This window comes from Pleuronectes platessa, chromosome 1, assembly GCF_947347685.1.
Source record: "Pleuronectes platessa chromosome 1, fPlePla1.1, whole genome shotgun sequence".
In the NCBI taxonomy this organism is placed as follows: Eukaryota; Metazoa; Chordata; class Actinopteri; order Pleuronectiformes; family Pleuronectidae; genus Pleuronectes; species Pleuronectes platessa.
In genome coordinates this window covers 19,121,402-19,133,651 of record NC_070626.1, presented here as the reverse complement: position 1 = coordinate 19,133,651, position 12,250 = coordinate 19,121,402, and the positions used below count along the sequence as shown (strand labels likewise).

The 12,250-nt window shown below is 42.5% G+C and overlaps 1 protein-coding gene across 2 annotated transcripts; it reads right to left on the bottom strand.

Annotated features, from left to right (window-relative positions):
- Window positions 1–638: 638 nt before the first annotated feature.
- hnf4b (hepatic nuclear factor 4, beta) lies at window positions 639–8,636 on the bottom strand. 2 transcript variants are annotated; one of them, XM_053420071.1, is made up of 10 exons: window positions 8,192–8,636; window positions 6,513–6,684; window positions 5,756–5,850; window positions 3,914–4,020; window positions 3,044–3,199; window positions 2,824–2,911; window positions 2,559–2,711; window positions 1,749–1,982; window positions 1,558–1,632; window positions 639–1,088 (listed from the first exon to the last, which is right to left on the bottom strand). In XM_053420071.1, the coding sequence occupies exons 1-10, from the start codon at window positions 8,295–8,297 to the stop codon at window positions 1,051–1,053; spliced, it is 1,224 nt and encodes a 407-aa protein (XP_053276046.1). In that variant the 5' UTR covers window positions 8,298–8,636; the 3' UTR covers window positions 639–1,050. The 2 variants fall into 2 exon arrangements, with proteins under 2 accessions (XP_053276046.1, XP_053276055.1); XM_053420080.1 differs by lacking the exon at window positions 1,558–1,632.
- Between the last annotated feature and the right edge of the window lie 3,614 nt (window positions 8,637–12,250).

Here is a 12,250-nt window from a genome sequence, read left to right as displayed (position 1 = left end):
AGGTATTCACTTCCAATATGTTGTTTAGATTATACACCGTGAGCTTGGAAATTTATCCAATGAACTCAGGAAGGAATAAAAAAGTTGGAATTAATTTTGTTTTTGTATGAAGTCAGTAATCAATTACGAAAACAGAGTAGAGCTAAAGAGACGAGGGTTTCATTAAGTAGTGCTCACTTTTGTCATTAGGTGATATTGAGTCATTGCAGTTCCTCTGAGCTCCTGCACTGTTGAATGAAAGACGAATAACTCTGAGCATCCAGGTGGACGCTGAGCTCGAAGCCAAAACTCCAGGTGTCCAGCAATTTCTTCATTGGAATGTTTTCAGATCCTTGAGATCGATACCACTTTTCATTAAATCAAAAATACTCTTTTTATAAAACTTAGATCCTGACCCTTGCAATGTCAACTCCCACATGGGCCAACAAATAAGTTTCTGAGCAGGCTTTTACTGCCCTCTGCTGACAAGTATTGGGCGTTGCACTTCAGCTCTAGATGCAATTAAATCATATCATGTGTTGCACTGTGAATTGTGCTAAGTTACAGTTCAGTGGAATGCACCTATTGTCACATTTATGTCTGACACTTCATTTACAGTCATGCGTTAAATGTTGTTGATCCATTGATTCACTTGCTCGTATGAAACAGGTGAAACTTTATTTATATCTTGTCTTAGATAAATGAACAAAATTACACACAAAGACACAAGATTAACGCTGTTAAAAACTCAAGGTCTCGATCTTACTATGTTATGATTTGGCTCTTAAATTAGACTGAACAGAATATGACAATGGACTTTTGTGTGAAGCACTTTGTAACGTCGTTTAGATAAGTGCTGTAAAAATAAAGATATTATTATTATTATTATTAAATTAGGAATGATTATTACAATGTGGATGTGTGTGAATATTTTAGTATGTGTTGTCTCGAGCTCATTACACCCTTCCATTCCTTGGACAAGTTGTTGTTCTTGGACGTTTCTTGCAGACAGGTGCCACTGGTATATGTCGTGGTCACGTTGGCAGCATTGATGTGTCTGTGCACCTCAGTTCAGTCTGCGTGGGCAGCAGGAGAACCGCCTGGAGGAGCTGCAAGAGACACACAGACGTCAAGCTCTACTCCCCTTCTTTCTGTCTCTTTATATATTTTAATACATATCACTAACTTTATGTTTTCTTTCTCTCTCTCTCTCTCTCTCTCTCTCTCTCTCTCTCTCTCTCTCTCTCTCTCTCTCTCTCTCTCTACAGGTAGATGTGTAGGATTCAGACAACAACTCCAATTATTATAATTACTATTTTATGAATTGTTGCTGCTGTTGAAAATGAATTGAATCAGCAAATGGCATCAGGCACATGACATGAGGGTTCTGACTATTGGAAAAGGTCAACTGAATGAGAGCAGACGTCAGGAGAGACCGAGATGAGACGATAGGAAAAGAGGACAATATTAATAATAATTAAAAATACAGATTAAAAAGTCAATGCTGCTTAAGATACAGTATTTATGGAGAGATGCAAATTCAGAACTGCTGTGATAGTTTGTTTTGTGAGTGCTCACATGTTGAAACGTGGGACATGGCAGAGGTGTGGTTTGGAGTTGAAGCTCTTTGCTGCTCCTGAGTCTCACTGTTGTCTGAAGGAAGAGGAGAAACTGGACACGATCAAACTGAACAGCTTCAGAGCTCAGTGCCAGTACATGATGGAAATGTCTTTTTAACACACTGTATGGTGGACGTCAGTGTCTCCTACCTGTACCTTCTCCCAGCAGCATCTCCTGCAACAGGCTGTCCATTCTGGCTTCACCCAGCAGCTGTGCTAGGTGCAGCGTCTCCACCATCTGCCAGGCCACACTCTGCAGGGCGGGCAGGATCAGCAGCAGCTCCCCGAACCTTCCCCTCTGCTCACAGGTCTCCTCCTCCAGCAGCAGCTGGGCCTGGAGCCGCAGATGTCGAACGAGACGAGGACTCTCCAAACCTGGACAGTCTGCAGGACCGAGGTAAGAGGATGTACAGTGTATTGAAGAGGAGAGAGGACACCACAACAGAAAGACTATGAATACAAATTCAATCAGCGATAGATAAATAACAGAGACACCAGCTGTCAAAGGACTTTCTTAAAAAATCTATATTGGCAGGAAATCAAACTTGTCAGTGCATTTAATGCCAAATATCAGTGTATGTTGAGGTGTGTGTGTTTACAATATTGTGTATACCAGTTAGTCACATAACAGCAGGATAATAATGAGAATAACAGAATATTCTTGATAAGCATTTTCCCAGTTGGAGTAAAAAAAACAATATATAATTAGAATTAAATAAAAGTCCTCTGGTCCTCTGGTCTCTATGCCTCCACTGCCACTGACTCAGGTTAATGGGCCATTAGGTTCAGCAGCCGGACCTCCGACATCTTGATAATATCAGAGAATTTCCAGGAAACACTCTGAGCCGAGACGACTCAGACTCAAACTACACATGCGGATTCCAAGAAAATGAGCAGATCTGAGGGAGAACATCTGGTGCAGTGGCGTGGTCATGTGACAGAGCAGGAAACACAACTGACCCGGGCTGAAGAAGACGATGGCTTTGAGGCAAGAAAACTCTGTGTCCAGGATGTCCAGCTCTCTGAGAGGTTTGACCAGCTCCTCTTGGATTCTGAAAGCCACGGTGGACAGCTCTGTCTGGGCGCCTCTCAGGGGGATCACAAAGTCATTGCCTGCTCGATGAACACAAACAGTGAGAACGATTACAGTAGCAGCATGTGATAATTCAGGACACCACTGAATAATGAAACAAATAAAGAACACAACCAGTTCAATCTGTGCTACCTAGAAGAATGAGATTGTTGCAAGGCAAAGAGCGTCGTGCTGCCCCCAGAATAAGATGCTCTGCAGAGTGGGTTCGTAGCAAGGTCACCTGCAAACACACACAGGCTTCATGTCATGTGCAGCTTTAAAATGTAAACGAACAGTTAAAAGTGAGCATTGTTACTTCATAGGTATAGTGTAGCTGTATAAGGTTCCTATAGATATTCTTTGCTTTTCTCACCCTGTCGTCCAAAGGGAGGCTGCAGAACTCAGGGATGTGTTTTGCCCACTCCACCAGCAGGAGGAGTTGCTGCTTCATGGAGTGAAACACGTCACCCACGCAGGCCGTCTTCTTGGTGTCGATGTCATGACTGATGGGTGAGACCGGAGCTGGAAACTGAGAGCAGCAAAAGCCAAATGTGTGGGACGCAGGTGATGCTCGGGGGAGGTGTGCGAGTGTGTCTGTGGGCAGGGAGATGAATGGGGGGGGGGGGGGGGGGGGGGGTAGAGGATGACGAGGGTGATGATGGTGATAAGTGTGTGTAGGTGCTCGGAGAAGAGATGTGAAGATTAATGCAAGTCAAGGCAGGTAGAGGAGGACTTGGTAAATGGAGACCACACGATGACCGATATGGGAAAAACACCCCACATATATATCTTATACATGGAATATGTGGTTGTTATCATTCATTTAAAGTCAAACAATCCCAGATCCTGTGGTGCAATTGAATAGATTATTATGAGATGGGGTCCCTACGGTGGCAGAGAGAGCTCAAATTAAGAAAACACATGCAGAAAGAAAAAAGATTTGCAAATACACTGCCAAATTTTGAAGCATTGAACTGAAGCCAGGTTCATCACTCTTTTGTGTCCCCTGGAAACATTTCCGTTGTCATTTTCTCTATTTGCATGTGCTTTTTCTATTTGCACGCTCAGGCGTTGAGCTCTCTCGACCACTTTAGGTCCCTCTGCATTTCCAAGCATTAACTAAATTCAGCCAATAGCTACAACTTTTATAGAATTTAAATGTTGCCTGTCTTGTCTCTCATCAATTTCCAGAAAATTAGTAAATGTCCATTTCTGTTGCAGAGCGACTTCATAGGTCAGTTACCTGTGTCACGCTGGCCTCTGCCCGCTGGAGCACAGTGATGGACAGAGTGCCCACTGTCTGTCCCTTGGCTCTGTGGCTGTTGATGCGGTCTCTCTCATTCTGAACAGCTGGAGATTAAAGAAGGAAGAAAACCATCAGAGAGGTTTCTTGGCTTCTGCAGGACTCGTTTTCTTTACTCAGCTCAGCTGCAAACATGTTCTGAAAGAAGAGACCTTCTCTTTGCCTCCACAAGGTTCCTCTGTCCCCTGCGACATTTAAGTTGCTGCTCATGCCAACCTTAGCTCTGCCAAATGTGGCCGAAATGAGAGGGAAGTAAAAATCTCCTGTCCGCTGAAGTCTCCTTTTATTTGGTGATGTGAGTGTATCTGGTGCGGGATGTGAAATCGTTTAGATTAAAATGAAAAGTCTAATGTGAACTAATTGGGGATGAAGTTCATGATAAGAACAGGTGAAAACTACATCTTGTAGAACAGTCCCCTTATGAAACCACATTTAAATTCTCTAGATCTAGATTTCTATTTGCACAAACTCAAAAATATCTGTTCACTTAACACAGTGGTTCTCAAATTGGGGGCCCCAACTACCCCTAACCAGCTTTGGGGGGGGCCCAGCTTGCAAAAGTTTGAGAACCCCTGACTTAACATGTCAGATTTTTTTCATCAAGATCCAATAATTATTCCCTGAGAAATCAATGAAAACGCCCTATCTTATTAAAGATTCATGAATCCTCTTGGCCCTCGACCACAACCTTCCACCAAGCTTCATGGTAATCTGTCCAGAGGCTTTTTTATAATCATGCTAACAAACACGGAAGAAAACATGACCTCCTATGCAAAGGTAATTAGGTTTAAATCTAGTCGTGTACACCAGCGTATCTTGATTTAATATTCTGATGTTGACAACAGCTTCTTACATCTGCCGCTGACAATAAAGAAAAGTGGGCGTGGACGCCAGGATGCTTGATGTTGTGGGTTATGTTCAGTGGAGGAGATGACATCACATGTTGATGATCCCTCTGTACAGGTAATAAGGAGCAGAGCAGTCGATGGCCTCCGGTGTTGGACAACAGAACGGAGTGTGGGAGCAATCAGTCATCAGAGCTGTCCTCTCAGCAACCAATCAGCAGGGTATTAATCAAACTGTAGCGGAGCAGGAGCGGGGGGGGGGGACTGTGACATGGTGCTGCATGACAATGACACAAATGATTCTTGGCTGCATCATCAGTTACACGTCTGGATTGGGGAGTAAACAGTTTCAGAGGTCAAGTATAAAATGAAAATGCAGAGTCGGTTCCTTGTTTTATTTCTGCCACAGCTCTGCTGCTGCCCTGAGATGTGAAATGGATCCTGCAGCATGTTATGCAAACCAGGCAAATTAGTGGAGTAAACTTTTAAATTTGTAGCCTTCACTTCGGGGGATTGTGAGCAGCATCTCTTCAGGAAAAATGCAAAACAAATATTTACCCGTGCTCAGTTTGTGTTAATTATTCATGTATGGGGACTATTCGTGGCTCCTCCGATCACATCTCTCTCTCTCCCCCGCTCAACTGTGCAATTCAATGAGAGATAAGACTAAAGATTCACATAGTGCACATTAATACACATGAAAATCAGCACAGCTGCTCTCATTGTTTCCCAAGAAATAAACAGAAATATGTTTTTCTCTAATAAACCACCCCTGATCCCCCTTTCGCCTTGCAAGAGGGGATGACACATTTGAAATGCAAATGGTATGCAGTGAATATAACTTTAATTCTGAAACTTGTATGCAAGTTCTTGTAGTGTATTTTTAGTTTAAGACTGATAGTATTAAATTAAAGGAGATAGAAACGTTTCCCCTGACCTTCTTTTCTCATTCCAGCCTTGAAACACTTCTGCAGTCTGCAGTAACGACACTGGTTCCGTTTGTCTTTGTCCACCGTGCATTGACTGTTGAACCTGAAAAGAAAAGTGCTGTAGTTCTAAGTCAAATCAAATAACCTAACATTTAATTTGTTATTATTGGTGATGAAAACAACAAACAAATAAAACATTTAAAATGCAGAAACAGTAGTGAAATGAAAGTCTGACCTACCTAAAAAATTGTCAGAAGAACATGTAGTTACAGTACAATCGAATTGATGATATTTTGTTCTTGAGCATTTACTTGTAGTGACCTGACAATTCAATCTGCTCCCGTGGACACTTGTAAAAGCAAGTCAAGACATGACAGAATCTGTAGTTGTCAAAGCATTCATCAATCAACACCTCACATGGGAAAAAGAAAAAGAAGCTACAGCTGTATCTCACCATTGATTTACAATTCGCTGTCATTAAATATATGTTATTGTTTCCGTGCCCGGACTCGCCCCAGCCTCTGTAAGGCTGCTGTTCTATCGCAAGGTGAAGTTTCTATATGATGCACGTCCCCCTGCTGTGTAATGTGATAACACTACAGACTTCTCACCTCACCTTGAATAACAACCTTTCTTTAAATTCTCTCACTCCCACTGTGTTCCTGGTGTGTGGATATTGATGTTGTTGGATTGTAAGATATAGAGTGATACCGTGGTATTGGTTAGTGACTTGTTGCAATGAGGGGGATGTATGACGGAGCTCACCTGCAGTTGTAAGTGTGGTTGTTGCGGATGCTCCTCCTGAAGAAGCCCTTGCAGCCGTCACAGCTGGAGGCACTGTAATGTCTCCCTGTGGCTCTGTCTGCACAGATGGAACACCGGGCCCGGCCTCTCTCCGGCTGTGGTGGTGATGGGGAGGGGGCTGACACTCCGGAATCTGACAGTTAAAAGATAGTAAACACTTAAAAAGATGTCTGAAGATGTCTTTTATTATGGTAAAGAAAATACCTGATTTAATAGGAGACTTGATGTGGTGGATTGATTTTCTTTGACCTTTAAGGCCGGCTTGTTTTATCTGGTTTGCATATGCATACATACATTTATCTGGGTCTACACTAACAGACCCTACAAGCATCCGAGACACCTCACATCCCTTAAATTCAATCAAACTGCACCAAGTTTCACACCATAATAGATATAAATCCCCCGAATGTGTCAGATTTTCATCAAAATAAAGGAATTATTCTCTTGGAAAATGGTGAAATGCTATTTGTCCACGTTAACCACAGTGGCCTTATCTGCATCAATATTGAATTGGTTCTTCCCGGACACACATTACATCCGTCCACCAAGTTTCGTGTTCATCCATCTGGTAGTTTTTTGCGTAATCTTGCTTACAAACAAACCAGCCAACGCACAAACGTGAATAATGTGTCATATTCCAGGTCTGTGAACTGGAACAACCTTGCACACGCACACAGTTGCAGTGTGGTGATGATGAAAGTCGGGTAGTGTAGGTGGAGATATCACCACACTATGTGAGTACCGATATAGGCCCCCGAGGAGAACTGCTATAACCCAAGAAGAAGAGAAAACTCCCCATGTAATTAAAGCAGTTGGAGGTCAGTGGCGGTGAGTCCACCATTCCCCTCCGGCTGATTTTACATCGGCTGCTCTGTTTAAATTCTCCCTCCATGTTTCTCTAAATTGCATCTGCAGCAGTGTTTGATTGCTGCAGGATTGTCTCCCTCTAAAAAGCACTGACTGTCAGAACACATGCTCGTGGAGCAGCGCGCCTGCACTGATGCCTGTACTGAGCAGACCCCAGGCTATAATGTATGTAAATTGCATACTTAGTTTAGGGAGATGAAGCGGCTATAGGGATTACAGTTTAACAGGGAAAATGCTTGACTGTGGTCAAAGATCAGTTAGATTGAATTAAGAGATTAGAATACATTTGCCTCGCAGTTATCTGGATTTGATGAGCGGCCTGTTGGTAAAGCTTTTCCATTTAAAATGGCAGAGAGAGGGTCTGATTCAGCCCAGCGGAGCCCTAATTATCAGGATAACAGAGGATAAGACGATGAATGTGAAGGAAATTAGATCAGACTGTAAACTTGTGTCCAATGCTGGAGCGATTAGTTGAAGGACAGAGGATTATTACGCAGTTTTAATCATGGATTTATCTTTTAAATTATTATTTCTGAGAAAAAAAAGAACAAACATTAGCAGTTTGCAGCTTCTCAGTTGAAATCATTGCTGCTTAATATATTTGTAATATAAATAAATAATTGTTGGCTGCAGCCCTAAAACTCGTGTTTGTCTCTGTCTTAGAAGAATAACTGCTTCAACTTTTTAATTTTGTCAGGCCACAACCGAGGACAACAAAGAAGCTTTGACTTGTGTGGTCCAGATTGATGCAGGCGACGTTGTTGTCATCTCACCTGTTGTGTTTGTTTGCAGTGGTGTCACCGTTGTGTTGTTTGAATGCTCGGTCTCTGTGCTGCGATGAGTGAACTCCAGTTTCAGGACGGTCCCAGTGAGCCTCATGCTCCCTGACGAGGCTCCAGGGTTTTTAAAATCTAACTGAAATGTGAAACTCCAGCAGAGCCGACTGTAACTGTAGCTTCACACGCTCGCTCTCCGTCACAGGCGTCCCATGAGGGGGCCTGATCCTTCTCCTTCCTCCTCTCCCCTGGGTCTTGCAGCTTCAGTTTTTGTCTTCTCGAAACCTTTTCGATCTTCTCGACAGTGTCAGTCCTGATTCCGTTTCGGCTGCTCTGTGATGGTCCACTCACAGCGCTGAAATCTGGCCCGCTGTCTGTTTGCTTGTTTCTTATCAGTAAAGCATACAGAGGGGAGAGTTCAGAAACAGATAAACAAGACCCACTGTGAGGACTGAGAACAGATAAGAGCTGTGAGAAACATGTGTGACTCACATGTCAACATTAACAGTTCACTTTATTGGGAAATTAAAGGTCATCAAAGAGGAGGTCAATAAAGTCAAAGACAAGTCCAAAGAATTGAAATGCTGGGATGTATTTTATCGAACTTTAACTTAAAATTACATATATATATATATATATATATATATATATATATATCTGACCGTGAATAATCAATATGGTAAAGAAGAATAAATATAGGATACACAAACATTAGGAAACTTTTGGGACAGTCCCCCTGAATAACCTTTGCCTTTAGTTTTAAGGTAAATGATACAATCTCCTATCCCCCAAAAATATTTTGTTGACATCTGTACAGGGTTGTAGGCTTATAAGTCAATGTGTGTTTCAGGAGTTTTGAAAAAGTGAAAGATGGAGAAAAAGGTGAACGTGGTCATACCTTTTTTTTTTTTTTACAAATTATAACAAATTATATGTCAGACCACATATGAGCTTTGCCAGTCCTGATATCCATCATACTTTGGTGTAATGGGATTTCCTGGGTGAGTAGCACTCCTTCCTTGAATGTCACGCTAGGCCGCAGGTCAGACCTCCCCTGGCAGTGGCTCACACACTCAAGCTTTGTGCAGGTGATTGATAGATCATAAAAAAAGCCCCGTGCTGTAGGATGACTGCAGAATAAGCTTCTCTGGCCTGTGAGATTCTGTCAGCGCAGAGTGACGGATGGATAATGGTTTTAGTTTGTGAATTCCAAAACCTCAAAATAAACAGAACGCACACACCAACCGCTGCATAATTTACTGTACTACACTTTAACTGCAAACCTCTTTGTCCAGTTAAACTCTGAACATTGCCTTTCGACTTAATATGACATTAATCGATAACAACATAAAATGTTTGGATTTAATTTGGATCAGCCTCATCGATGGGCGAAGAAGTCAGTCATACAGATGAGTGTCAATCTGGACAATATGGAAAGACAGGATTAATCTGTCCACTAGGGGGAGACACAGTACGTCATATCCAGCCTCAATTTGAATCCGCTGTTGCAAAAGCTTCCACGCGACTTCATCAGTTAAAAAACACTTTTATACGTTTTATCTACCTGATATTTATTTGTGTGTTGATGACCAGTATTGTGTTTGTTTCGCCATAATATATTAAACCATCAGGAAGTGTCAACATCCGCATGCATTTAGCCAAACGAGAGGAGTGTTTTGATATTATCATGACTCTTTGTCCTCAATCAGCCATTGTTAGATTTGATGCACTGTTTTTAATGATGTCAAGTTGGAACATATATTCATAAATACACCAATTCATTAGATGTATCTATACATCACCTTTCAAGAAGTCACAAAGTGCTTCAAACACAAAAACAAAGAGCGAGTACAGACTACGCACGAGCAGACAAGTTGCATTAAAAGCAAATGAAGATCAAACAGATGAGATTTAAGTTGCTTTTTTAAAATGTCCACTGAACGTGGGTTGAATGGAACAGACAGAGTGTTGAGAGAAATGTAGCACCAATCTCCTTTGGTCTAAGTTATGATGTTAATTACCTTGGAAAAAGACCGAAATCTGTTTTGATTTAAACTCACCATCTTACAGAACTGATGACAGACTCTCTTCTTACTCATACAGACTATCCGTGGTGAATTACAAACTATCAAAACATGGAGAATGATCATCGACAGAGAAAGAGAGACACCTTCAAAAACACTGGATGAACTCCATTATGCAGCATTTTATTATACCTTAAGATTAAAACGGTTTCCTCTGTGGCCCTGTGCTCTGTCTGCCTGTCAGTCTCTTTATTCTGACCAACTCCATGTGTGTGACGCTCAGGCTCATAAATTATTTATATCTTTCCAGCAGTACAATAGACACATTCCTGCCTATTCGTCGAGTTACTTGTTGGTTAGAAAAGACGAGAGTGCTGCATAAAAGATCGAGGTGAGGAAACAGTAAATGAATGAAATAATATATTCTGCAAGTTTTTTCCCCGTGTTAGACAAGAGCATCTCTCCCGTCCAAACAAAGTCTGACACATTTGTTTCAGTGAAGTCCACTAATACGGCCGGATCTCAGATCGGCACCTGAATACCAATGCAGTGATAAAACCTAAAAGATTGATACGATGTACGCTGCAAAAAAAAAGGAAAAAAAAGAACAGATACCGGCCTTTGGAGTTTCATTCAGCAAAAAAAATTGAAGAAGGTAAAACAAAGCAGCAAAAATTGGTCATAAAAGCATGGTAAGCACATGATTTAGTGGGGCGATAAAGAGTGGAAAGGTGGCCATTCATCATGGAGGCTAGCTCACCAGGAGAGGGCCTGTCACAGACACCAGCAGGTCTGGGAGGCATTTTGAAAAAGAGGGAGAGAGAGAGAGAGAGAGAGAAGCAGAAAGAGAGAGCGAGAGAGAGAGAGAGACTCCAGTTGCCCTTACAACCTGTTTGTTTCGATGTCTTTCCCAGATGGACACATGCGGCTCTCAGATGGGTGAGGAGAGCCTCGTCTCTGCAGCTCCATTGTCACAGCAGCGTTGAGGGATGGATGTTGTTAACTACAAAGTAGAGGAGCAGACTGTGGACGGCTTTGAGCCCGAAACACACTCGATGGGAAGAAGTTTTATTGTGGTAACTTCAGATTTCACTGTAACAGTAAAGGGGAATGGAACGAGAACAGCGTGACCCTCATGTTTGACTTGCAAATTACGCTAAGAGAGGATTTAAATTTGGTTTGAATCAAATGAGACAAATATGAAACAGCAACAAAGAATAAAATCCTCAAACAATGAAGTTTTGGGGGCATTACATTTTCATTCATGAAGCACACAGATCTTGTTTTCCAGAACTCCTGTTAACAGCTTGACTCTGCATGTCAAACTAAACTGGTTCCCTTCAGTGTGTGTTATCAGGGAAACTAATTACAGCAACAAAAAAACGCCCTGGTGTCCAGTGAGTGGGGATAGGTTCCACTGGGGGACAGCCTGGACAGAGGAGACAATGTCCCCGTAACATTGAACCACTGGGCCCTGGTGTCCAGTGAGTGGGGACAAGTTCCACTGGGTGACAGCCTGGACAGAGGAGACAATGTCCCCCACACACTGAACCACTGGTGCCTGGTGTCCAGTGAGTTGGGACAGGTTCCACTGGGTGACAGCCTGGACAGAAGAGACAATTTCCACCACACACTGAACCACTGGGCCCTGGTGTCCAGTGAGTGGGGATAGGTTCCACTGGGTGACAGCCTGGACAGAGGAGACAATGTCCACCACACACTGAACCACTGGTGCCTGGTGTCCAGTGAGTTGGGACAGGTTCCACTGGGTGACAGCCTGGACAGAAGAGACAATTTCCACCACACACTGAACCACTGGGCCCTGGTGTCCAGCACACAGGCAACTTGGAGCAGAATATTATACGTCTTGAACAGAGAGAAAAAAGAGATTTCAGTGCAGCACAATGATTAATGATGATAATTAGTTTTTACATTTTATAACTCTACACTGATTATTCAAGGTCACAGACAGGAGCTGTTCAAGGGTGCGGAAAGTACAAGGCAAACTCTTTTATTCATGTGGAACAGACAT